The 27981-nt window shown below is 44.4% G+C and overlaps 1 protein-coding gene across 2 annotated transcripts in view; it reads left to right on the plus strand.

Annotated features, from left to right (window-relative positions):
• Nucleotides 1-27981, plus strand: part of ABHD6 (abhydrolase domain containing 6, acylglycerol lipase) — a 51271-nt gene that overhangs the window by 8410 nt on the left and 14880 nt on the right. For both annotated transcript variants that reach the window (XM_063121338.1, XM_063121337.1), the window contains exons 2-7: nucleotides 5135-5280; nucleotides 15787-15943; nucleotides 17277-17390; nucleotides 19896-20028; nucleotides 24683-24840; nucleotides 27123-27177. In XM_063121338.1, coding sequence (XP_062977408.1) covers nucleotides 5162-5280; nucleotides 15787-15943; nucleotides 17277-17390; nucleotides 19896-20028; nucleotides 24683-24840; nucleotides 27123-27177 — 736 coding nt within the window. In that variant the 5' untranslated portion in view covers nucleotides 5135-5161. The remainder of the gene's footprint in view (nucleotides 1-5134; nucleotides 5281-15786; nucleotides 15944-17276; nucleotides 17391-19895; nucleotides 20029-24682; nucleotides 24841-27122; nucleotides 27178-27981) is intronic.

The following is a 27981-nucleotide window of genomic DNA, read 5'->3' on the forward strand; positions in this document are numbered from 1 at the left end:
CTAAGCCCTATCAGTTTGGCCTTGCTCCACAGGGGAAAATGTGCACAACCAGCCTGGAGAACTTTGGTCTGAGGAGTGACATCTCGTATGCTGTTGATGGGGACCCTGCATACACTCAGTTGTGATGAAGGTGCCAGCTTCATCTGCGGAAGAGAAGCATGGGTTTTCTTTGTACTTTGATTCTACATCCATTTTCTATCAATAAACTTGTCATTCCTTTTACAAGTGGTCCAGTTTTATCTTGGTAGTCTAAAGGCTCTATTTTGACTTGGTTCTGAGTATTACAGATTAATGCAGTTTCTTCAGCACTGAAGGTCCGTGAGGACCGTGTGTGTGTGTGTGTGCGTGTGTGTATGTAGGATGCCAGAGAAATCTTTCAATGGATTCAAATGAGTTCCGATTTCTGTGAATCTGATCTGTGGATTGTGCAGCAGACTGGCTTTTCCCAAGTCATGCAGATTCTGTGGACTTGTGGACCATTTTTTCATGCATGTGGGATTTGTGCTAATTTGTGCATCTGCACAAGTTTGCATTTGCACTGGTGCGAATTAGTGCAAGTATAACAAAATTCTGGTAAAAAAAATCCAATTCTGTATATAACAGAACAAAAGATGTCTAACAATCCACAGAACACAGACAAAATATGTACATCCCTTGCCTATACCTATCTACCTGCTTTCTCTATGTAAATCTGAGCACTAAATGCGATTCTCACAATTGGAAGCATTTTAATCCAGGATTGGCCCGTTGGCCCAGCTTTTCTAGATGCATCCATTCTATCTTCAGTTTGCTGAACATCCCTTGAAGGAATCTGCTGCGTGGATTATGTAATAAATTCTGAGAGATGCACTGAGCGAGAAACTGCTGACATGAGTGAAAAGTATTGTGTGCTGGTTGGCTGGAGTTATAGAACAATGCCCTGTTCCTCAGTGTTCACAGACTGAGAAAATGTTAGAAGGAGAGGACCAGGAAAAATGATCAGGCAACTCCAGGGAGGCAGTAGAGGCATGTAGTGAGAAAGTTTTTTTGCATTTGCTTCTACATAGTTGGCTTCAGAATGTATTTTGAGTTGGGGCTACTTTCAGCATGCCCCCCCCCCGTCATATATTGTTACACACTTTTGGCGGAATATGGTGTGTTCACTTTAAGAAACTCCACCTAGTATGGAGCAAGTCAACCTGAGGCACAGAGTGATTTACCATCCAGATGTGATATTATTATTGGCAGGAAATTTCCTAATCTTAGACTGGTGTATCTTGGAATGTGTACACACTTGTACACATGTCGGGATAGGACATTTGAGATGGTCCAGGCTTTGGTTTCCTTTTAGGGGTGGGAGAACATGGGAAGCTTATAAACCCTTTATAAAATTTGCTGTATTTGCAACAGGGTGACCAGCCATATTTCTGTCGAGGGCCACATTCCCTTGAGGGCAGTGTCGGGGGCCACATGTCTGTGGTGGTCAGGGCAGAGCCAAAAGTAGGTGGGTCACCCCTTTTCTCTTTCAGCTGCCCTCCCCTCCTTCCTTCCCAAGCAATGGGATGCAAAGGAAGGGACAGATCACTCTTGCCAGAGGTCTGAACTGATTGCAGGCAGAGGGCTTCTGACATTAGGCAAGTTTACACATGCAGAGCAACGTAGAAGCAAACAGATACGTAAGAGCAGGCAGCAAATTGGCTCACCTTGCACCAGTTTTCCAGAGCAAGAGGGAAAGGTAGAGCTCCTGCACCTCAGGTGCTTAAGAACATAAGAGCCCTGCTGGATCAGACCAAGGGTCCATCTAGTCCAGCACTCTGTTCACACAGTGGCCAACCAGCTGCTGACCAAGGAACTACAAGCTGGCATGGTGCAACAACACCCTTCCGCCCATGTTCCTACCCAGCAACTGGTGTACATTGGCTTTCTGCCTCTGCTACTGGAGGTAGCACATAAGTATCAGGGTTTGTAGCCATTGACAGCCTTCTCCTCCAGGAATTTATCCAACCCTCCTTTTAAGGCCATCCAAATTGGTGGCCATCGCCATCTCTTGTAGTGAATTCTGGAGTTTAACTATGTGCTGTGTGAAGAAGGTACTTCCTTTTATCTGACCTGAATATCCCACTAATCAGCTTCATGGGATGACTCCAGGTTCTCACCTTCAGCCAGTTCCTGTGCTCAAATCTTCCTTTCAAGCTGGAATCTGTTTTCAATCTGTTTCTCTACTGCTTCATATGGCTGGAGAGTGTCACCTTCCAAAGACTGGATTCCTAGCCAGAAAGATTAACAATCTTTTGTTCAAGTCCACAGCCTGCCAAATGGCCATTCACAGTGACCATAAAATGGCCAAACTCGTAAGATTGTATGTACAGTAGTATGCACTCCCTTAGATGTGACCTATCTGTTACTTATCTGATATATAAAATTCGGTTCTGTTAGCATGGCAAGCTGATGTGGTTAACTGTTGGTCTGTGATCAGGGTCACGTTTGTTGCTTTCCAAGTGTCTTCTGTACTTTTGAGTATATAAAAACTGTCCCAGTAACCTCAACCAAAGTCTAGAGGGAATTTTGTTGCAGAATAAGACACTGTGATACATCTAAGGTGAAATCTTTTGAAGAAGATTTCCAAACACTGACATGTCCTGTCCTGTTTTTCCTTGATCAGTTCTGCTTAATACTATTGAGTGGTATATCAACCCCACTTATATTTATGCTAACCAATGCTATGACTCCATTCTTCAAATATTTGAGAGAATCTAATATTGTGAATGAGAATATTCACTTTACATATATAAAAGATGAATGTAGGTTCAGGGACGTAATTTACGTTCTTTGGTTAGTAATTGAACAGGCATAAGCAAGAGATACTGTTAAGAATGGAATTAAATTTTGGGCTGGCCGTTGTAAATATACCTTTTATTATGTTGCTTTCAGTGCAGTCTCTTCCAATTCTAATATATCATGATATTGACTTTTGAAGTCTGTTGACTGGATCAATAAATTGATTGATTGACCAGGGACCAAAAAGGTTTCTGTTTTGTTTTGTTCTTTAGCCTCACTACTATTGATGCCAGATTTGGAGTTGCTTTGTGTATTTTAACAGCTATATGACTATTTGTGATGCATCTTTTAAAGCCAAAAAGCCCCTGTTAGAGGGGGGAAATGTGTTAATCCTAGCTGACAGTGATTAAGAACACTCATGGCCTGCTTGTGGGCTTCACCACTGTTGGCCACTATGTGAACAAAACATTGGACTAGATAAGCCTTTGGTCTGCTTCAACGGATCTCTTCTTCTGTTCAAAAGGAATGAATGGATGGGTCCTAGGTATCAAATGGGACTGTGGTGGGTGGTCTAGGGAGTGTCCTTGATAGTTAACCTGGAGCACTACCTCCAACATCCACGGGATACTGTTACTCACCACATGCCCTGGTTCCTAGAGTGTGGTGGGAAGGACTGACTGATGTCAAGCCTGCACGAGGTTTGATCCATGAATTTACAGGTAGCTCACTGGGTGTGTAGAGCTTACAAAACTTGTCTGGGCAGTATCTATCACTGTCACAACGCTAGTGCTAATGACGTTGCACTAGCATGAGCTGATGCAAGCACAACATCATTCGCACTTGCTAGGCAAAGGGAAAAAGCAGTGATTTGCCCCCACACTACTAAGATTCAGTGGCAAATCACTTTTTTCCTTTGGCTAGCAAGTGCCAATGACGCGGCACTAACATTGGTTTGGTACAACGTTGTGAACTGCAAAACGGGTTGTCAAGCATTCAGAGCTCCAGCACACCAGCAATTTATTGCGCTCTTGCCATGCTTGGTAGGTGTTTTTGCAGCGTGATACTCACATGACGTCATCCCTGTCCTGTGCTCATCTCATCTCACCTCTTCTTCTAACCGTAACCCTTATTTTGGAGTGGGGAAAGTCTGGTATTTCCCCTCCCTCCGTGTGCAATAAAGCTGCTCCTCCCTCCCATGTATTGCTGTCCTTGCACTATATCAGACCATCCCATTTTTTGTTTGGGGCATGTGTGTCAAAGTGCAATCTTACTGACAAAAGAGGAGGGTGGGATGGTTCTCCTCTCAACTGCTCAACTGTGAAGGGGGAGGGAGAGAGGGTGCTCGAACGTGGAGAAGGCGAGTGAGGCTGCTGCCGCCCGGGGACGTGGTCCCATTCAACTCTGTGGTTCTTACTCCTGAATAGGCATGTCTAGGTTTCCTGACCAGAACAATGTCAGCTTCCCCTTGCCATGCCAACATTGACCACAAACTTCTCTAACCTTTACTTATATTGTTTAATGATCTTAGGGGAAAGCATAGTGTGTTGTTTTACTGTAATTGCACAGTTTCGGGCTGCTGTACTATGGTATTTGCGCAGAAATAAAAAATATTTTTTAAAATTTAAAAAATTTACTGCAGGGGGAAGGAGATCATAGGGGGCGGGAGATTTCGCTGGCATAGTAGCGATACAGGTGAAAAGATACATGAGCTGAAATAGCGCAACATCGCACAGATGTGCAAGTGCCCTGCACTTGACTCGCTCAGGAAACGGAGAGGGAAATCGCGGACACAACCCGGGGGAAAAAAGTAGGTGTGATGGAGCCCTCAGTTTAGCAAGTCACAGGTTGAGCTGGCTTGGATTCAGTGACTTGATCTGTAGTTGTGGGACACAGAGCTGCTCTTGCGGGGGCTAATTCTGCAAAGGTTTCTCTTCCCTAGAGGAGAGAATTGCAAACCACACCTCCTGGCTGTATGGCACTTTCATTTTAGTCCTGTCCTACAGGTTCTACTTCTCACCATAACAATGGGTCTAATAATTGTTCATTATTCTAATGCTTCCCAGAGAGGCTTGACTAGCGCCTGCATTGTGGTCTCTTGGGCACCAGGTAAAAGGCTTTTTAGTTCTTCAGTTTTGTTGCTTAAATGTGCTATCGTGTCTTTAGATCTTTACGCTGCTGCTGGCTTTTATTCTGGCTTTTACTTCGTTTCCCCCACCCACCCCTCTTATAAAAACCATTAAATATATTTCATCATGTCGTGTTTTGTGGATTTAATTTTTGTGAACCACCCAGAGAGCTTTGCCTATTGGGCACTATAGAAATGTTATCAATAATCAATCAACCAAACTTATATTTAGCGTGTGTGTTATTCATGCAGGTGAGACAAAGCAGTGAAGCCCGCAAGATGGACCTTGATGTGCTAAACATGTTTGTGATTGCGGGGGGCACACTGGCCATTCCCATTCTGGCATTTGTAGCATCTTTCCTCCTGTGGCCTTCAGCACTGATCAGAATATACTACTGGTAAGTACTTTATTCATTATGTGAGATACAAGAATGACAATTCCAATTTATGCTGCCCTTGCCTTAATTAGAGTGGAAGATCAGCAGTTGTATTAATTTCAGAGGGGACTCTTGTCTTGTTCTGGAGCTACCTCCTCCATATCACAACTCCCTGAAAGCCTAGGTCCAGTGTAGCAAGATTAACTCACAGTAGGAAGAGGCACAAGCTGGTGTGCACACACAGCCATTTGGGAGCGCAGGGTTCCTTGGATCCCATTCTGACATAAGAACAGCCCTGCTGGGTCAGACCGAGGATCCATCTAGTCCAGAACTCTGCTCACACAGTGGCCAACCAGCGTTGACCAGGGACCAACACAGCAGGACTACTAAACTGGGACTGTTTTCAGGGGCTAGTCAAAAGGATGCAGGAACTTTCCCTATCACTGGACTGTGCCGATAGTGTTCTTTTTGACATACGGTTTGCATTTTCATCTAATGTGTCTCCTCTCTAGACATGGTGGAGAAGCATGAATACTCTTGTGCTCCCGCCCATACCTACAATGTAATGCAGGGATGGGAAAATTGTAGACCAAAACATCTAGAGGGCCACAACTCCCATCAGGCCTAGCTAGCATAGCTAATAGTTAGGGTTGATGGGAGTTGTAGGCCAAAACACCTGGAGAGCCACAAGCTGCCCACCCCTGATATAACATGATCAGCCGTATCCGCAGATAATTCTCTCAGTCTCCCAACCCCCTTCTTCTGAGAGCTTCATCTGTGCATGCCGCCTTATCATAGCAAGATGGCTTACGCCAAGTCAGACAATTGGTTCATCTAGCCCAATGTTGTTTACTCTGATGGGCAGCAGAACTGCAAGATGTCAAGTAGAGCTCTTTCCCATCACCTGTTCCCTGTTCCTTCTATGCCTACACTTCCCTAGTATGCCTACAGAAGGCACAGCTATTAAGTTATATATTATATTCAAAAATTACATTTTATATAGTATATAACATATGGTGAGTAACAAGACTAGAATAAAAGGAAACCTTCAACGCATCTATGCATCTATCCCATAAAATGGTGATTAGTGTTAGTGTTCCATTAATATAAATCCTGCTGAAAGAATTCTGCATTATCTTATTACCAATGCATGTCTTTGTTGCTGGTTGCTAGGCAGTACTATATTACCTTGGTTACTTTGTCTGACTAGAGAGATTAGCTCCCCATGAATACAGATGCCATTGGCTCGTTTCTGAGTGGGGACAAATTGCTTGCCGGATAGGCAGTCAGAAAAGCTATTTTAAATGTCTAAGCAGGAGTAATTGTTACAGTGGGATTGGAATAGATTTAGCAAGAGAAGAACTGCAGAAAAGATTGGTGCAGGGAAGAAGAACCAGAAAGGGAGGCAATGGTGCAAGAGAAGGATGAAGGCATGATTCTGCTCAGCCAGAGAAAAGCAGTTTTGCTGGAAGGCACAGAGCTGGGATCTCACGTTCTCCAGCACTGAATAATCGTATTGATGAGGAGGAGGACATTCTCTGTGCAGTTTTCTGGCCATCCCTCTTGCATCGAGTTGAGAGAACCTTGTAGAATTGCACAGTGAGCCTCTCATGAAGGGGGTCTTACCGAAAGAAGCATCAATGGGGCTGAGTTCCTTTTGTGTTGCTGCTATTATTATTATTTATTTATTTATTTATTTATTTATTTATTTATTTATATAGCACCATCAATGCACATGGTGCTGTACAGAGTAAAACAGTAAATAGCAAGGCCCTGCCGCATAGGCTTACATTCTAATAAAATCATAGTAAAGCAATAAGGAGGGGAAGAGAATGGAAACAGGCACTGGGTAGGGTAAACAGGCGCAGGGTAGGGTAAAACTAACAGTATAACAGTATAACTAACAGTCTAAAGTCTGAGCAACATCAAGTTTTAAAAGCTTTAGGAAAAAGAAAAGTTTTTAGCTAAGCTTTAAAAGCTGTGATTGAAGTTGTAGATCTCAAATGTTCTGGGAGAGCATTCCAGGCGTAAGGGGCAGCAGAAGAGAATGGACGAAGCTGAGCAAGGGAAGTAGAGACCCTTGGGCAGGTGAGAAACATATGCTACCATATTAAGGCCTCCAGCAGCTCTGTCCACCTGCTGTCAGAGTGGCCAAGCCGCTCCGAATTATCAACTCTTTGTAAGCAGTGCCCATGAATTTTGTGACATAGCTACATCTCTCTGAGGCTTCAATGTAAATGCTTTTATTTCACACAACAGCAACGTCTCCTCTTTGTAATCACACAAGAAAGCTCCCTAGGTCTTTCTGATTGAGCCTCTCTGGGTTAACAGAAGCGGTAAACGTTGTTGTCCCACCAGCACTCCATGTGGGTAGGCATGGAGGGGGATGGATACAAATGTATGACGCAGGTGTATCGCGGGGTTATAGGTGATAGTCAGGAACTGGCCACCTCTAGGGCAGCCCGTTACACATCACCAAAGAAGAGGAAAAAAGTGGACAGGACACAGATTTGCATAAAGCGTATGCTAATTGAGACGTACAGAAGCAAATTTAGAAATCATGACTGTAATTTTAATAAAATACAGTACATCTCACCTGAATGGTGACCAGACTGACCAGAGGACTTGCCCAGATGCAGGTTTTGATCTGTGACTTTAAGTCTCCTGTTCTTCTGGCTGCTTATGGTTCTTTATCTTTAACCTGGATGTGGACTGGAGAGCCCTTCAAGTGAAGGACATCTATGGACGCTGGGGGGATTGGGGGAGATGGAGAATGGAAGTGAGAAGCAATCGGCGGGTCAGCATCCTGGTTGCCCCCATCAGTGGGTCACCCTCACAAGCTCTGTCCATTCATCTGCTGCCTGGCTCTCATGAATACTCCCCAGAAAGAAGTTATCTGGAGGGTTCCAAAGGGATACCTCCAATCCTACCTTCCCTTTATTATCCTTGCTGTCCACCTTCCAACTCTCGCTCCTGCTCTGCCATCAATAGGACATGTTATTGATTTCCCCTGTGACATGTTATTAATTTCCCCTTGCCATGTTTAGCAAAGAGATCCAAGTTGGTGCTTCATCGTCCATCATACTTTGTGGAAATAGGGCAGTGAAGTGCTGAGGCCTTCCTCTCTGTTTGTTCTCACAACATGCTTAGAACTTTCCTTTTAAAATATCAAAGACTAGAGGCCTCTGCTTGCCCTTCAAGCTAGCAGGAAAGATTACAGCAGTGATGTGTATATTACAAATCATTCTACGTATGGGTAGGGTGACCATATGTCCAGACCCCAGGGGGTCATGTCCACCTGAGCATAGTCTTGGTCACATGTCTGATTTTACAGCACACAATTAAGACAAGCCTGTTGTATGTAACATCTTAATGTTAAAATCAAAATATGCCACGACACAGGCTCTGAACAACAGGCCTGGCTGCGGACATTCCCTGCTCAAGTTAAACCCCACCACTTGAGGAGCCTGAGGCGAGGGACAAACACCGCCTTTCTCCAAACTATGTGGAGAAAGGGGTTAAATAGGAAGGATTTCAGTAATAAATCAAAGCGCTGTGAATTAAATGTGCTGATGGTGATTTTATGTTAGAGTGGGTATTAAATGTATATAACTGCAGATGATAAATGCCAAAGAAACACGTGGGATTTTTGTGGTAGTTAAAACAAACTGAAAAAAAATTATTTTAAGGTTCACAAACTTTGTTTCAAAATAAAACTTTTCAAAACTGTTTTAAAACCTCTCATCCAATCCTTTCTCTCGTCACATACACGCTTTCCTTTCTCTCACACAATCATAGAATCATAGAATAGCAGAGTTGGAAAGGGCCTACAAGGCCATCTAGTCCAACCCCCTGCTCAATGCAGGAATCCACCCTAAACCATCCCTGACAGATGCTTGTCCAGCTGCCTCTTGAATGCCTCCAGTGTGGGAGAGCCCACAACCTCCCTAGGTAACTGATTCCACCGTCGCACTGCTCTAACAGTCAGGAAGTTTTTCCTGATGTCCAGCCGGAATCTGGCTTCCTTTAACTTGAGCCCATTATTCCGTGTCCTGCACTCTGGGAGGATCGAGAAGAGATCCTGGCCCTCCTCTGTGTGACAACCTTTTAAGTATTTGAAGAGTGTTATCATGTCTCCCCTCAATCTTCTCTTCTCCAGGCTAAACATGCCCAGTTCTTTCAGTCTCTCTTCATAGGGCTTTGTTTCTAGACGCCTGATCATCCTGGTTACCCTCTTCTGAACACGCTCCAGCTTGTCTGCATCCTTCTTGAATTGTGGAGCCCAGAACTGGACACAATACTCTAGATGAGGCCTAACCAGGGCCGAATAGAGAGGAACCAGTACCTCACGTGATTTGGAAGCTATACTTCTATTAATGCAGCCCAAAATAGCATTTGCCTTTCTTGCAGCCATATCGCACTGTTGGCCCATATTCAGCTTGCAATCTACAACAATTCCAAGATCCTTCTCGTTTGTAGTATTGCTGAGCCAAGTGTCCCCCATCTTGTAACTGTGCATTTGGTTACTATTCCCTAAATGTAGAACTTTGCATTTATCCCTATTAAATTTCATTCTGTTGTTTTCAGCCCAGCACTCCAGCCTATCAAGATCACTTTGAAGTTTGTTTCTGTCTTCCAGGGTATTAGCTATCCCACCCAATTTTGTGTCATCTGCAAATTTGATCAGCGTTCCCTGCACTTTCTCGTCCAAATCATTAATAAAAATGTTGAAGAGCACTGGGCCCAGGACTGAGCCCTGCGGCACCCCACTCGTTGCCTCTCCCCAGTTTGAGAAGGTTCCATTGATAAGTACTCTTTGAGTCCAATTCTGTAGCCAACTGTGAATCCACCTAATAGTTGTTCCATCTAGCCCACTTTTAGCTAGTTTGTTAATCAGAATGTCATGTGGTACTTTGTCAAAAGCTTTGCTGAAGTCAAGATATATGACATCCACAGCATTCCCACAGTCCACAAGGGAGGTTATCCTATCAAAAAATGAGATCAAATTAGTCTGACAGGATTTGTTCCTGACAAATCCATGTTGGCTTCTAGTAATCACTGCATTGATTTCAAGGTGTTTATGGATTGACTTCTTTATAATCTGCTCCAGAATTTTCCCAGAGATGGATGTCAGACTGACTGGTCCTTTTTGCCCTTTTTGAAGATAGGGACAACGTTAGCCCTCCTCCAGTCGTCCGGCACCTCTCCCGTCTTCCATGATTTTTCAAAGATAATAGACAATTATCACTCTTGAGCTTTCTTTATTAGTATTGTTTAATATACCTCAACTGACTATGTGCACACAACATTCAAAAGACACCCCTCTATACACTGATCCTCAAACTCTCCAGAACAATAGTACTCTACACACAGAGAGAGCTAAAGCACTCAAGGCTAGACTCAAAAAGTACCTAAAAGTTTCTCTCAGTCCTCTCAGTCATTCCCTTATATATCACTGTTGGGATATGATGGTCTAATATTTACAACCTTATTTTAGTTATTGCCAGACTGGGCTTCTGGCCAATAACCTTATAACAGAGTTTTGCAGCGGTTTCCAGCAAAGTCAGCACAGACACAGATTAAGACTGAGACTTTCAGTAGGTTTAAACAAACCTTTACTGGCATATAAAAATATAATTTAGTTATGGCAATCACAAATACAAATACTTACATACGGTCAGTCAATACAGCTCTGATACATAGATGGAGTGAGTGAGTTACATGTACATGGGAATACAATCCTTTTTATAGGCTAACTGTACAGTGATGCAACTGCTTGCAATCCCTTAATTGAAACAATCAAGTCACCAATTATTCAATCCTGACATCAATGTCCAGGTGCAACGTTGACCTTTAAGTTTTCTGCTGAGTCTTCTGATTCCTCCAGCTCCTCAGCAATTAGTAAATCCCTGGAAACATAACCAGGATCCATTCCAGGATCCAACAATCACTCCTCCCTTTTCCTAAGACATTCTAACTCCACCCACTCAGGTCAACATTCTAAGCACCACAGACTTACCAATTCCAGACATATATTAGGGAACTGACTTGTGGGGTGTAACGCCACAGTCATGTCCACCTGAGCCTTGGTCACATCTTTCTCCTGATGTTCACGATCGTATCTCGGCATGTCTTTCAGATATCTCAGCTTGGTTGCTTCATCGTCGTTTGAAACTTAATATGGCAAAGACTGAATTGCTTGTTTTTCCTCCTAAACCTTCTCCTCATCTCTCATTCTCTCTTACTGTCAATGATGTTACACTTACTCCAGTCAAGGAAGCTCGTAGTCTTGGCTTTATATTTGATTCCTCGCTCTCCTTTATTCCTCATATTGAGGCAGTAGCTAAATCCTGTCGCTTTTTCCTGTATAATATTGCCAGGATTCGATCATTTTTGTCTGTCTCTTCTGCCAAGACTCTTGTTCATGCATTGGTTATTTCTCGGTTGGACTACTGCAACCTTCTTCTCACTGGCCTTCCTTCTTCTCACATCAGTCCGTTGGTTTCTGTTCACCATTCTGCTGCTAAGATCATCTTCTTGGCTCGCCGCTCTGACCATGTAACTCCACTTCTGAAATCTCTTCATTGGCTTCCAATTCACTTCAGAATCCAATATAAACTTCTCCTGTTGACCTACAAAGCTTTTCACTGTCTAGCTCCTTCCTGTCTCTCCTCTCTCATCTCACACTATTGCCCCGCTCGTGCTCTTCGCTCCTCTGATGCCATGTTTCTCGCCTGCCCAAGGGTCTCTACTTCCCTTGCTCGGCTTCGTCCATTTTCTTCTGCTGCCCCTTATGCCTGGAACGCTCTTCCAGAACATTTGAGAACTACAAGTTCAACCGCAGCTTTTAAAGCTCAGCTAAAAACTTTTCTTTTTCCTAAAGCTTTTAAAACTTGATTTTGTTCTGACTTTATACTGTTAGTTTTACCCTACCCAGTGCCTGTTTACCCTACCCTGTGCCTGTTTGCATTCTCTTCCCCTCCTTATTGTTTTATTATGATTTTATTAGAATGTAAGCCTATGCGGCAGGGTCTTGCTCTTTACTGTTTTACTCTGTACAGCACCATGTACATTGATGGTGCTATATAAATAAATAAATAAATAATAATAATAATAATAATAATGTCTGATTTTACAGCACACAATTAAGACAAACCTGTTGTACGTAACATCTTAATGTTAAAATCACTGGAATAAAGAACAAGTGAGACATTCATTGTATCTGAAATTAACTTCACACTCCTGTTTATTACTGGGGGCATCAGCAGCTCAGGTTGATGCTACATGAGGGATCACTTCAGTGAATTGGATAAATTAATTTGTTCTTTGTAGTGCTAATTCCTTTGGGTATGCTGTGATGACAATGTCAATATGGAGCATCTCTATCAAGATACGGGGAACACCTTTCCAGATCTGCTGTACAGCTGTTCCAGATTCCTCAAAACTGGATGTGTAGAGGATAGAGGAAAAAAGGGATTGGGTTTACATGCATAAGAGTAGTGCTTTGCATCCTTTTGACCATGGTTCAATGGTAGCTCCATTAGATGCACCTAAAGCAATATGTTCTGCTGGATAGTGCTTGAGGGTTTGGAATAAATGAGTTCAAATTTCTTCTGATGTGTGTGAGTCCCCCCTTTTTTTCTGAATAGCTTTGTGTTGCAAGTTCCAATATTATTTCCCATTTTGAAAATTGGAGTAGTGATTCATCTTCATCCTGTGAAGATGACTGGCATAAGGGTTTTGTAACACTTTACATCTAAGAAGTGGTATGATTTTTATTTTAAGACTAACCCCTCTCTGCATGTTAACATGTTGTCAATGTATTAATGGTATGAAAAATGGGAGGCAGACCTTGAACTCACTTTTAGCTGCATAGAGAAAGAGTAACAAGCCTTACATCAGTGCCTGTGCACCCTTTAAAATGTATTTTTAAACGGATACATTAAAATATCAGTAGATTGTACTGTTGAAATACCGGAACAATCTAAAGGTCAATTATCCGATGTTGGAGCCAAATCAAACCATATTGAGATAAATTAATTTATGTATATAGATAATTATTACAATATATTTCACATTCTAATCTTACTTGGTTATTAGGTGTCCCCCAAAATATTTTATTGAACTCTACAGAAAATTTACAAAAGATGTTAAAGAAAGCTATATTGGTTCAAGACAAAATGTCAGGGCTGAGTCATAGGTAGTAGTCTGAGATAAGCCAGGAAGGAGAGTTATGCCAGGGGATCAGAGTCAAGGGATGAAGCCAGGAGTCACAACTGAAGAGCAAGTTGGGATGAAAGGACAAGCCAGGACCAAAGAGTGAGTCAAAAGTCAGGACTGGAGAACAATCAAAGGATTTAGGAAGATCGTGTTGCTCGGGAAGGCTCTTTTATATTTCTTCCAATGACCAGCATGGGTGAATGGAGTCAGCCAAGGATGCAGCAATCTGCAGTTCGGTAGCTCACCTCATGGGGCAGCATCACACAATTGCAAATACCACCAGTTTGAGTCCCAGCAGCTCCTGACATAGACCTGGTTCACACATAATGACAACTGAAAGTATAGGTAGATAATTGGTTGAGTTCGGGTTGTTGTTGAATTGTGAATTATTATTAAATCGTGGGTTGTCGTTATGTGCAAACCCTGCACTATGATTTATCTATGGGTTGTAAACCACGAACAAACCAGAATTCACAATCCAACAACAAACATGGGATCTTTTCCTGGGTTGTTCATGATTAACAACCCATAGATAAACCATAGTGCACAGGGTTCTCACATAGTTCTCACTCCAGCTACGAGCCCCCTCCCTCCTGCTACCAACTGTCTCTGCAGAGGCCACCAGTGAGGGAGGAAGCAGCAGCCAGGCACCTCTCCACCGTGCCTGGGTCCAGCTCCAGCTGAGAGCCCCCTCCCTCCTGCTACCAACTGTCTCTGGAGAGGCCACCAGTGAGGGAGGAAGCAGCAGCCAGGCACCTCTCCACCGTGCCTGGGTCCAGCTCCAGCTGAGAGCCCCCTCCCTCCTGCCACCTACTGTCTCTGGAGAGGCCACCAGTGAGGGAGGAAGCAGCAGCCAGGCACCTCTCCACCGTGCCTGGGTCCAGCTCCAGCTGAGAGCCCCCTCCCTCCTGCCACCTACTGTCTCTGGAGAGGCCACCAGTGAGGGAGGAAGCAGCAGCCAGGCACCTCTCCATGGTGCCTGTGTCCAGCTCCAGCTGCGAGCCCCCTCCCTCCTGCTACCAACTGTCTCTGCAGAGGCCACCAGTGAGGGAGGAAGCAGCAGCCAGGCACCTCTCCACCGTGCCTGGGTCCAGCTCCAGCTGAGAGCCCCCTCCCTCCTGCTACCAACTGTCTCTGCAGAGGCCACCAGTGAGGGAGGAAGCAGCAGGCAGGCACCTCTCCACCGTGCCTGGGTCCAGCTCCAGCTGAGAGCACCCTCCCTCCTGCTGTCACCTGTAACTGCTGAACTTTCCAACTAAGATTGTAATGCCTGAATTTGCTTTCCTTTCCCCCCCCCCTCCTCCTCCCTCCCAATCCCCTTTCCTTTTGTGTCATGTCTTTTAGATTGTAAGCCTGTGGGCAGGGACTGTCAAGAAATACTTTTGTAAGCCGCCGTGAGAGCCTTATTTGGCTGAATGGCGGCATAAAAATCCTTATAAATAAATAAATAATGACAACCCCATGATTCAAGGACAAATCACAATTCAATGTCAACCCAAACTGAACCCTACTTTAGATTATCATTATGTGTGAACCAGGTCTATGTGAGGAGAAACACCCAATCATCTAGAGCAACCTTTGGTCATCACCACACCTTGTGGCACAGAATTCTATAAGTATGTACTGTGTCCTTCCTTTTGCCTATACTGAGACTCTTGCCATTAAGCTTCCTTGGATCGCAATATTAATTTAATATACCGTATTTCCGGCGTATAAGACGACTGTGCGTATAAGACGACCCCCAACTTTTGAGAAGGTTTTCCTGGGTTAAAAAGTCATCTTATACTGGGTGTATAAGACGACCCCCAACTTTTGAGAAGATTTTCCTGGGTTAAAAAGTAGTCTTATACGCCAGAAAATGCAGTATATTCTATATATTCTATCCGTAGTGTATCTAGAAAAAACAATATTTGTGCGCAATTCCCAGTGTTAAGGTTACTATACTGAGTTGATCAATGAACAGTGTCCCTTCATTTTAATCCTTCTTTTGATTTCAAGATAAGCAGCAGGCCTATTTCAAAAGGTCCCAGAACCAGGATGGTAACAGCCACCAGTACTCGTACACTAAGATTCCTCATGCCCCTATGTTATAAGTGTGTTGCTCTACTATGGGTGGGACAGGGACAGTGTCTGATAAGTTGGGACAGAAGTGGAAAAGGGGAGGAGTAAGATGGGGCGTAAGTGGAAAAGAGGAGGAGTATGTTTTGAATTCAGCAAAGCAAGGCCAGGATACAAATGTTTTGACTCTTGCACTGTAATCGCTGCACTGTGTCCTTTTCTGGTCTGTCATGTTCTTGCTATTGCCAGGTATTGGCGTCGAGCGCTGGGCATGCAAGTTAGATATGTGAACTACGACGGCTACCAGTTTTGCTATTCCTACCGAGGGAGACCCGGCCACAGAGTCTCTGTGCTCATGCTGCATGGATTCTCTGCCCACAAAGATATGTGGCTCTCTGTAGTCAAGGTACGCTTCTGTTTCTCTGGCAGTAAAACAGTGAGAGAACGCTGTTGCTCTTATGCCAAGGTGTTGCTGAAGGCTGGTTCACATGTGGCCTTAACAGTGGATTAGCTATCCCAGACCACGTTTCTGTGGTGAACTGACACTGCCCCTGGATGTGTGTACTGCATAGCCCATGGGGCTCCTGATGTCGGCGTGAGAAGTGCCTATCTGCTATATAAAAATCCATATATTATTAGGCAGCACTGAAAATAGCCTTAGGGCAATAGGGTTTGTGTTGTCATCTGTATTACAAAAGTAATGTATGAATCAGCCTTGAGGTTAAATCCAGATTATTCTTCTGGTTGGGATAGTGCCCAGTTGGACATAAGGGGGAAGGTAGGTACCATTTCCTGATCATCCACAGGCTGACGGTAGGAAGCCAGATGTACGAACTGAACATCCTGTGCTTGTCCCTGTTAGCTCTGTGGAATACTTGGCCTATCACTGCATGTGCCAGGGAGTCTGTCTTTATTCTGGAGACTCTTTATTTCTGGGTTTGATGGGACTGCTGTTTGCTAACTTTGGAAATGGGTTATGATGATGTGACTGGGAAAAAGAGACTATGCAGTCTTGCTTACGTGTATCTCGTGTGTCTTTAAAAATAACTTATGCTGAGGATGCTTGGACTCTCATAAAGCACTTCAAGGTGATGGTGCAGGCGTTTTTTCTCTTGTAATAAGTATTTTATATGGCCTAGATCCAGCATCCTTGTTCCTCCAGTAGGGGGATATCACTTGCGGAATGGGACTTCGTCATTCTCTCCTCCCCTTGCGCGTCCTCCAAGTCCTCCCTGGAGAGAGCCCTTCAGAGGGGACTTGGAGGATGCACAGAGGGGCTGCAGCGGGGAGGAGAGGATGTGGGAGTCTCATTCCGCAAGCAGTATGCTTCCACTAATGGAATGAGGATTCTGCATCCCACTTGTATCCCAGAATCCCATAGGGTTCTGTTTTTATGTAATAGTTTGTCAGTATTAATACCATTCAACCCTTCCCATTGCATAGAAAAGAACCCAGGAAGCTGATTAGACTGAATCAGACCATTGGTCCATCTAGCCCAATATTATTGAAACTGAGCGACAGCAACTCTAAGTTTTCAGGCAGGATTCTTTCCTAGCCCTGCCTGGAGATGCCAGGGATTAAACCGGAGACCTTCTCAGGGCCTCTACCACTGAGCTATGGCAACTCTGTGCTTAGAAGAATGGCAGTGGCTGGAAACTTGTTTAGATCTTGCTTTTGATTATTTGCTTTAGTAAAACATCTCCTCCAGCTCCCTAAAACTTAGTGTTTGTTCTCTGCAGTTCCTTCCGAAGAACCTGCACTTGATTTGTGTTGACATGCCGGGTCATGAGGGCACTACACGGTCATCCCTGGATGACTTCTCCATCTATGGGCAAGTGAAAAGGATACACCAGGTAAAGACTCCAGACATGGCCCTCAACACTGTTGCAGCCTTCTCTCGGTCCCACATCCTTGAGTGCAGGAGCCAGTTTTGAGCTTATTGTTCTGAAATGACTTGACTTTTGGTGAGGAGGAATTTCATTTTTATTTTTCAAGATGAGGTTATATTGTATCAAAAAAAAGAGGACGGGTTACAGCAACCCCCCAAAGTTATATGCCAGCATTGGAACGGAGGTGGTGCTACCTGAAAGTCTTCATCGTGGTCTCTGTGCATCACACATATGGGCTCTGCGTCTGCGTGGAGTTCATTCGGAAACTTCCATAGCCAAGGAAAATGTTTTCGGTGGGAACCCCTCCCCCACCATCTACTGGGCATGTCCGTGGGTTCCTGCCCTTCTCCTCCGTTCTCTTTCAACCAACTTTCTAGACGGGCGTCTTTTGGGGAACTTCTGCATTTTTTTAGGAAAGCAAAGTGCTGAGAGAGTTATTTCCATTTATTCTTATTCTTCTATAGTTACTAGTTTTCTTATAAAAATATTTTTTAAATTTTTAATTTTTTTGTCACTTTTTTGGCCGCGTTGGACCGTATGGCCATAATGGCCCCCTTTCGAAAGCACCTGGAATGCGGCAGTCAGCTTCCTCCGTTGGATGGGCACTCTTTATGCCTACTGTGTTTGGGTGAAACACATGTTGTAGAGACCTGCCATTTTTGCTCAAAGTTTACCAAACAAAATGCCATAGAACAGATCGCTTTTGCGCTCTGCTTTGGCAAAGGGCCTTGGAGGCTGCAGATCATTCAAAAACCACGGCCACAAAGAAGGTCACAATTTCCTCTCAGAACTGAGGAATGTCGACCACAACTGCAGGCCCCTCTGATTCACCATTTCCTGGATGATCGCTGACTTTGACTACTGTGAAAAACTTTTAAAAAAGGTTCATACTGCCAAGTTGGCCATTGTCGAACACAAGAGGAAGAAGAAAGATAAATCTTCAAAATCTCAGACGTTGGAACCGACTGTTCCTTTACAGATACCGCCATGTTGGGGGTTTGTGTTGGGGGTGCCTATTCTGCAACTTTCCGTCTTGGTACTGATGGCTCACGATAATCTGTTGGTATCGAGACCAGGTCCTGTACCTTCAACCTCAGTGTCAGAGGGAGAGATTCAGGACCCTTCTCCTTCCCAACGTGAACCACCGCCTCTATCTGGCCATGAGACTCGAGAGTGGCGTAGAGACCAATCTCCAATCTCAGTGGACTCCAGACATAATCGGGATTGAGAATATTACCCGAGTGAGCACTGGGAACCCCATTGCCCTCCCTTGAGTGATTGGGACACCCACCATCTCAACAACGTCAGTCACTGGATCGAGCTACCTGAAAGTTTTCCATACTTCCTGCATTCACCAGCTATTCACATCACCATCTCAAAGGTTTTCTGGTCAGCACTCTGACCCTCAAATCCTTAATTTCCGTAATTCTTCAAATCCTGCCCTCTGAAGATCCGACTTCACCAATGAGCATGAGAAGTTGCAGCAGGTGGACTGGCCGGCGGCTCAGGACTCACTTTGATGCCAATGGGTTCCTCTATATTCCATAGTAATCAGATCTCCGAACGTGGCTAATAAGTACCTTTCCCAATGGGCTGGAGTTACAAGAATGTCATTGAAGAAGCTTTTCTTACCTTGTAAAAATGTCTCCTTCCTTTCTGTCAGTGGCTCAGTGCCTGATGAGTGACTCATTTGTCAGAATGCTGCTTCCATAAACTTAAGTATATGAAATGTATAAAACCACAGTTCAGACGCAGCATCCCAGAGCACTGTCTCCAAATCCTTAGCTCACAACCTTTTCCTCTGACAAGATGGTTATTTTGTTTTATATTTTGGGGGGTCTGTTTATGAGACGTGCTCATTTTCCTACTTTTAAGTGAACTGAGCAGTATCCCTGCAGACAAAGTCTCCCTTGTGCTGCTACCAAAGGCCTGTTACCACTACATTTAGCTCAGTGTCAGGGCAGTTGTGAATATGGAAGAGAAGGGCTCAGCACCCAGAAGAGTTACATAAGTGAATAATTGTGGCAAGACCATGCTCTCTCCCACAATAGTATTCTAGATTGTGAACTGCTCAGGATAGGAGCAGTGGTTTTTATTGATCCCGAAGCCATTTGTATTTTTATGAAATAATTCTAGTGCTGTCAGTGGACTGTTTAGAGTCCGGTAGTCTCCTCCGCAGAAACAGAATTACATTTTTTTATGTCCCTGGGGATTTTGCCCTGCCCCAATGGAGGGCAGGGCAGTGACTTGATAAGCTGGAAGGCTGTGTACAAATTTGTCCTTTAGAAATGGAAGCAAGTTGATGCAATCAGACAGAGACAGCTTTGTTCTGGCATTGTGCAATGGAATCTCACAAGATAGTTTGCTTTGCTGTTCCTTTTGAAATGAACACCTCTGATCTCTCCCAGCTCTCTGTGAAATGGCTGCCCTGTAGTGTGCTAATGTTCTGTTGCCCATTTGATCTTTCAGTTTGTTGAATGTATCAATCTGAACAGAAAACCCTTTCATCTAGTCGGAACCTCGATGGGTGGGAATGTTGCTGGTGTTTACGCTGCTGAATACCCAGCGGAGATCTGCAGCTTAAGTCTTGTCTGTCCTGCAGGTGAGCAACACAAATGAACTCTTGACTTCTGAGGAATTGGGGGGGGGGATGGATGCCCAGGGTTTGCATAATAGACACTGGGGGGAAGCAGAGTTCAAACAACTGGGACCTTGAGTTGTTGGAATCCCCCTTTGCTCTTGGTTCAATATTATTATTATTATTATTATTATTATTATTTATTTATCAATGTACATGGTGCTGTACAGAGTAAAACAGTAAATAGCAAGACTGCCGCATAGGCTTACAATCTAATAAAATCATAGTAAAACAATAAGGAGGGGAAGAGAATGCAAACAGGCACAGGGTAGGGTGAGCAGGCACAGGGTAGGGTAAAACTAACAGTATAAAGTCTGCACAACATCAAGTTTTAAAAGCTTTAGGAAAAAGAAAAGTTTTTAGTTGAGCTTTAAAAGCTGCGATTGAACTTGTAGTTCTCAAGTGTTCTGGAAGAGCGTTCCAGGTGTAAGGGGCAGCAGAAGAAAATGGATGGAGCCGAGCAAGGGAAGTAGAGGCCCTTGGGCAGGCGAGAAACATGGCATCAGAGGAGCGAAGAGCACGAGCGGGGCAATAGTGTGAGATGAGAGAGGAGAGATAGGAAGGAGCTAGACCGTGAAAAGCTTTGAAGGTTAACAGGAGAAGTTTATATTGGATTCTGAAGTGAATTGGAAGCCAATGAAGAGATTTCAGAAGCGGAGTAACATGGTCGGAGCGGCGAGCCAAGAAGATGATCTTTGCGGCAGAGTGGTGAACAGAAACCAACGGACTGATGTGAGAAGAAGGAAGGCCAGAGAGAAGAAGGTTGCAGTAGTCCAACCGTGAAATAACCAGTGCATGAACAAGCGTCTTGGCGGAAGAGACAGACAAAAATGATCGAATCCTGGCAATATTATACAGGAAAAATCGACAAGATTTAGCTACTGCCTCAATATGAGGAATAAAGGAGAGCGAGGAGTGAAATATAAAGCCAAGGCTACGAGCTTCCTTGACTGGAGTAAGCGTAACATCATTGACAGTAAGAGAGAATGAGAGATGAGGAGAAGGTTTAGGAGGAAAAACGAGCAATTCAGTCTTTGCCATATTGAGTTTCAAACGACGATGAAGCAGCCAAGCTGAGATATTTGAAAGACATGCCGAGATACGATCGTGAACATCAGGAGAAAGTTCCGGAGATGACAGATATAGTTGTGTATCATCGGCGTACAGATGATATTGGAGGCCATGAGATTGAATAAGCTTGCCCAAGGGCAACATGTATAAGGAAAACAACAACGGGCCAAGCACCGAGCCTTGCGGAACCCCTACTGAAAGGGGAAAGGAGGAAGACGAGCTGCCATTAGCCAACACGCTGAAAGAGCGACCCGCTAGATAGGAGGCAAACCAGTTATAGACAGAGCCACAAAATCCAAGGTCATGAAGGGAATCTAAGAGAAGATCATGATCAACCGTGTCAAAGGCTGCAGTTAGATCAAGGAGAATAAGAACGGAATAATGGCCTTTAGACTTGGCAGTTAGGAGATCATTGGTGATCTTAGTAAGGGCTGTTTCGGTGGAATGCAGAGGATGGAATCCAGATTGAAGTGGATCCAAAGCAGAGTTACTAGAAAGAAAGTCAAGACAGCGAGAGTAGACTGCCCGCTCCAGGATCTTTGAAACAAACGGCAACAAAGAGACAGGTCGGTAGTTAGACAGAGATAGCCTATCAAGAGTAGGTTTCTTGAGAATGGGAGAGACTGTAGCATGTTTAAAAGCAGAAGGAAATGAACCAGAGGACACAGAAAGATTAATAATATGAAGCAAGGAAGGGAGGATAGCAGGAATAAGATTAATAAAGACACGAGAAGGAATCGGATCACGAGAACAAGTGGAAGGCTTCGAAGAGTGCAGTATTGTAGACAGTTCATCCGCTGAGACCGAAGGAAATGCAGAGAAATTTGCAGGAGGAACTGACAGATGAGGAACAGGAACTGGAAGAGGAGCAGAGCTGGCCAGATCAGAGCGGATAGTTTGGATTTTAGCATTGAAAAAAGAGGCAAAGTTATTAGCAGACAGAGAGGCAGGGAGAGATGGCGGATTAGGCTTCAGAAGAGAATTGAAGGACGCAAAGAGCCACTGAGGATGCCTAGCATTTGACTGGATCAGCGTTGAGTAGTACTGCTGTTTGGCCAATGAAATGGCAGACGAGAAAGAGGAGAGTACAAATTTGTAATGGACAAAGTCCGCCCTGTCCCTGGTCTTACGCCAAAGGCGTTCAGCTGTCCGGGAACAAGAGCGAAGGTAGCGGAGGAAAGAGGTGAGCCACGGTTGGGGTTGAGAAGGGCGAACTATCCGAGTTGTAGATGGAGCAAGGTTATCAAGAGTTGAAGATAAGGAGGAATTAAAGGAGGAGACAGCTGAGTCCAAGGAGACAGCCGAAAAGACAGAAGGAAGGGAGGAGGCTAGAGACTGGGAAAAAGCCTCATAATTGATAGATTGCAAGTTGCGACAAGAGCGAGAAGCGGGACGTGAAGGAGGAGGATTATGAGTAATATTGAAAGAAACTAGGTGATGATCTGACAACGGAAAGTGAGCAGTAGAAAAGTCCAACACAGAGCAATTCCGAGTGAGAACAAGATCCAGATAGTGTCCAAGGGAATGTGTGGGTGCATCAGACCAAAGCTTAAGATCATAAGAGGAAGATAATGAGCAAAATCGTAGAGCTGCAGCATCTTGAGGGTCACCCACATGAATATTGAAATCACCCAAAATAAGAGTAGGACAGTTATCGGAGAGGAAAAAGGACAGCCATGAATCAAAATCAGAGATAAATTTTGAGGACGAGCCTGGGGGGCAGTACAGAACTGCAATCCGCAGTCGCAATGGAGCGAAGACCCTCACCACATGTACCTCAAAGGAGGAGAAGCAATGTGAAGATGGAATGGAAAGAGGCTGGAACTGGCACAAACTAGATAATAAAAGACCCACACCACCACCCCGACCCTCTGGGTGACTAGTGTGAGAGAAAGAGAAAGAGAGTCCTCCAAGAGAGAGGGCAGCAGAGATGGCAGTATCATGGGCAGGAAGCCAGGTCTCAGTAAAAGCAAGGAGGTGGAGAGACCTAGAGATAAACAAGTCCTGGATGACAGGGGCCTTAGAAGCAAGAGAGCAACAGTTCCATAAGGAACACGAAAAAGGCAGCTGAGAAGAGGGGAGACACCGGATAGGAACTAAGTTAGGAGAGACGAGATTGGAACGAGCCATAAGGAACAGATATGAGGAGAAAAGAATTGAGAGGAGACAATGAGAAGATCGTATCCTGAATCAGAAAGTGGCAGCGACCGGACCGTGGCTGGGGTTTTCCTCCAGAGTAGAAGTTCCGCTTGACCGGCTTCGCGCCCACGGCAGAGAGCCACAGGCCGAGAGCCCTTGTGCTCTCCAGCAGACTGGAGGCTAAGTACCTGAAAAGGAGAATCCTGAAAAGGAGGGGAGGAGCAGAAGCTGCAATTCAAACAGACCAATCCCTGTTAATCAATGTTGCTCAATGGCAACATTGCTCAATGTTGCTCAATAAGCACCTAAGTAATTAAGGAAGGAACTACACATTATATTAAATGTGTGGCTGCTATTAAAAACAACTATGCTTGTAATTCCCCCACCCTCTTGCAGTAATGTCTAGAACAGCCACCCCCATCCTGGTGCACTCCACATGTTTTGGACTTTAACTCCCATCAGCCCCAGAGAGCATGACCAACAGTCAGGAATTGTGGGAGTTGTAGTCCAAATCATTTGGAGTGCACCAGGTTGGGGAAAGTTTAGAGCAACTTGGCTATATCCTGGTGTCAAAGACTTGTGCCTTTAGTTACCCCCTTTCTGATGGCAGCCAGTGATGAGTGAGAAACGGATAACACTATGGCATCAGGACACAGATGAGTCATCCTAGATATTGCAGCAAAGGAGACTAAATCCATAATTGCTGTTTTCTGTGACAGCTGTGCATTTAATTCAATTTATAGTTCCATCCTATATAGCTCAAGTATCAGATGCGTACTTGAAGATACAATTGAGTTAGAACTCAGAGGTCCCCAACCTTTTTGGGTCACTGGGCACATTTGGAATCTTGAGAGGGTGCCTTGGGTGCTCTCACAAAATGGCTGCTGTGGAGGGGGGCTTGCCCATTCATAAAATGGCTGCCATGGGGGGGTCATGGGCAATCAGAAAACACTAATTTCCTAGAAGCTAAAGTGGTGAAACTAAAAGAAAAGTAACTTGCTCAAGAACCTAAGTTCAAGGTGATGGTGGGGTCTGGGTTTCAAAAGATAAAACTGACCTTTTAAACCCCAATAAAGATGGCGCTGGGAGGCATCTCTTCGCTTTGCAGCATGCCAGTTTCCCAGTTAAATGTTTTGAATGTAATTAAAAAAAATCAAAAACCGTAAGAAACAAAATAAAAATCGGGAGAGGCAGGAAGCTTGGTGGGTGCTAAGAAAAGTATCTGTGGACACATTGGTACCTGTGGGCACCATCTTGGAGACTCCAGAGTCAGGACGTGACATTAATTTTTCCCTACCTGTGTTTTAAGAAACAATGCATATGTTTCCTGTGGCTGAAATGTTGGAGGAATACCATGGTAGCCTTTTTGAACCTTAGTAAGTAGGAGGTTCTTCTCCTTTCACTGCAGGGCTGCCAAATGCACAAGAAAGCAAATTTATTAAGCAACTGCGGGGACTGAAGGAGTCCGAGAGCATGGACAGGATTCCTTTAATTCCATCCACCCCTGAGGAAATGGCAGACATGATGAAGCTCTGTTCTTACGTTCGCTTCAAAGTGCCCCAGCAGGTAAGAAGTGTGAATAGTAGGGATGTCTTTAATTCAGAATCTTGTGTAACCCCCTGCCAGATGTGGTTTCTGATCGCTGGATGCTATTTTAGTAAACATTAGATTAACACACTGCAATGTTTTGTATGTGGCAAATATTGGCCTGTAACTGGCTGGCGTACACTAATCCTGTGATAACTATCCTGTTAATGCAGAAGCTTCTCTCTATTCGCTAGACATGGTCCGCATGATTCCCCATACTATTGGAAGCCCCTGTTTTCTCCCCAGAACATTTCAAAGATATACAGAGAATTTTCATATTGCCCATCTTTCTAACCCCACTAAAATAATATGAAATGGCTCCTCAGTCACCTGTCAAGTGTACAAACTGTAAGACTTTGAAATATCATACATTTGTAGGCCTTCTGTTCTCATTTCTGTGCCTTTCAGACATGATTAGAGTGACCATGTGGAAAGGAAGACAGGGCTTCTGTATCTTTAATAGTTTTATTGAAAAGGGAATTTCAGCAGGTGCCATTTATATGCATGCAGCATCTGGTGAAATTCCCTCTTCATCACAACAGTTAAAGCTGCAGGAGCCCTGCCCTCTTGATCAGATACAGAAGAGGGCAGGGCTCATGCAGCTTTCACTGTTGTGATGAAGAGGGGGTTTCACCAGGTGCTGCATGCATACAAATGGCACCTGCTGAAATTCCCTTTTCTATACAACTATTAAAGATACAGGAGCCCTGTCTTCCTTTTCATATGGTCACCCTAGACATGGTGCCTTATCTCGAAACCCATGAGGTCTAGTGAGTTTTTTAAACAATGAATTCTACCCCAAACTCCACCAAAGTGTCTAGAAAGAATGTTGTCCTTTCCTCACTTTCGCAATTTGAGCTGTTTACAGAAATCAGCCAGGATGGCCCATAACACTTGGGAACATAGGAAGCTGCCTTATACTGTGCTGGACCATTGGTCAGTGTAGCTCAGCATTGTCTACAGCAACTTGTTTTGGGTTGTTGGGTCCATTTGGAATGTTGCGTGGGTCATGAGCATGCTCATAAAATGGCTGCCATCATGGTGTGTGTTTGTGTGTGTGCTTGCCCATTCATCAAAGGGTGGGCATGGTTGGTCTCATTTCTAAGCAGACAAATTGGTGAGGACTAAAAGGAAAGCAACTTGCTCAAAAACCTAAGAACAAGTCAGAGTTGGGCAGAGCTCGAAAACACAGAACCACTCTCCTGGAGGGCAACACTTTGCAGCATGTCAGCATCCATGATGATGATGATGATGATGATGATGATGAAATCTTAAGAAATAAAATAAAAATCAGGGGGGCAGGGAGCCTAATGGGTGCCAAGAGAGTCCATGGACACATTGTGTCCCTGGGCACTGAGTTGGATACAAGAGTGGCTCTCAGTAGTTTCACACAGGGAGTTTTCCCAGCCAAGGATTAAACCTAGGACCTGCTTGACTGCTGATCACACCTAATTGTGAGACCGAATTGTGAGACCTTTTAACATTCTCCAAAAGGGTCATATTACTTTCCCTCTCTTTAGCTTTAATTCCTTCCCACCACACACACACACACACACACACACACTTTCTGTCCTGTGGGTATTTGGACATCTTGTTGGGTTTGTATGCAAGAGGCAAAAGTGAGAACTAAATGTAACGAGAGCATATTCTCTGTTGTGAAGGATCTGTGTGGGTTGATGCAGGGAAAGCCAAATCTTAAATTAAGTGTCCAGGATGATTTTTTTTAAAGAATTACTGGAGGTTAGGACTTTTACGCCACCCCCCCGCCCACATTCCCCTCCCCCTCCCCCCAGGAACCTTTCTGACAAGAGGATTCCAATTTTCCTATATGAAAGACATTTCCTTTTTTACCCGACAGGAATATGTCGCTCCTTTGTTGAAATAAATTCTGTGGTGGCTCTTATTCTTGTAGCAACACAAAAGGGACTTCTTTCACACAGTGCCTTGCCGCAAGCTCTTGCTGCAATGTCTCTTTAAATAGACGTCCCCCTTAATTGCACCGCATAAGGCACAAGCTGAACACTCAAGTATGTGAGGGTCTGATTGCCAGATGCTGTGTGCATCCAGACTGAGGCTGCTCCTGGTGGTCTCCCCCGTAAATAAGAGTGCCAGCAAATGAATCTGGTGTGCCTTTAGGGTGGATTCCTGCATTGAGCGGGGGGCGAGGGGGTTGGACTCAATGGCCTTATAGGCCCCTTCCAACTCTACTATTCTGTGATTCTATGATTCTGTTCTTCTAATGCACCATTATGTATTTGCAGATCTTGCAGGGCCTCGTTGATGTTCGCCTCCCACACAATGACTTTTACCGAAAATGTAAGTGTGTTGCATCATTTCCTCCTGGGCCCTGATGGAGGGCACTTCCAGATGGCTCTAACGTGTGGAGGGATGTGCGTGTCTCAGCTAGGGATGTTGGAGATATCCACAATGGGTTCAAATGGGTTTGGATTTTTATGAATCCGACCTGCGGATTCTGTAGCGGACCAGCTTTTTCTGAGTCGTACGGATTCTGTGGACTTGCAGAACATTTTTTAACCTTTTGCAGGGATTTGCATTTGTTTTAATGTGTAGTTGTCTTAATGTGCATTAGTGCGCAAGTGGAATGAGATTCCTGTACATCCCTAAAAAAAATCCGACTCAGCAATGAGCGGAAGACGAAATGGAAAATGCCTGACCGTCTGCAAAATGCAGATGGAATGGACTGAACAAAATCCGTACATCCCTAGTCTTAGCACATTCATTCTCTGAAGCCCGGAGTGTATCGGATGTAGAACCCTCCTTTCCCTTGGGATAGTTTGGCTCTAAGGCTAGCATGACACCAGCTTTGAATGAATGCCCAGTTCTGAAGCAACATGGCAGGTTCAAAATTTTGTGTTTGCCACTGCAAGAACAAAATCAGGACTCAGCTGCATAATGCAAGATCAAAGGTCCATCTAGTTTAGCATTCTGTTTTCCACAGGGAACAGCCATGTGCTTCTGGGAAACTCACAAGTTGGGAATGAATGTGATAGCCGTGTGCTGTGGATCTTTTGTCTGCATCTAATATAATCGTAATATAATCCATTTGACTATTGTGTCTAATAGTTATGATTTGGCAGTGCAAGGTGCAGCTGAAGGCAT

Source organism: Elgaria multicarinata, chromosome 3, assembly GCF_023053635.1.
Source record: "Elgaria multicarinata webbii isolate HBS135686 ecotype San Diego chromosome 3, rElgMul1.1.pri, whole genome shotgun sequence".
NCBI classification, from domain to species: Eukaryota; Metazoa; Chordata; class Lepidosauria; order Squamata; family Anguidae; genus Elgaria; species Elgaria multicarinata.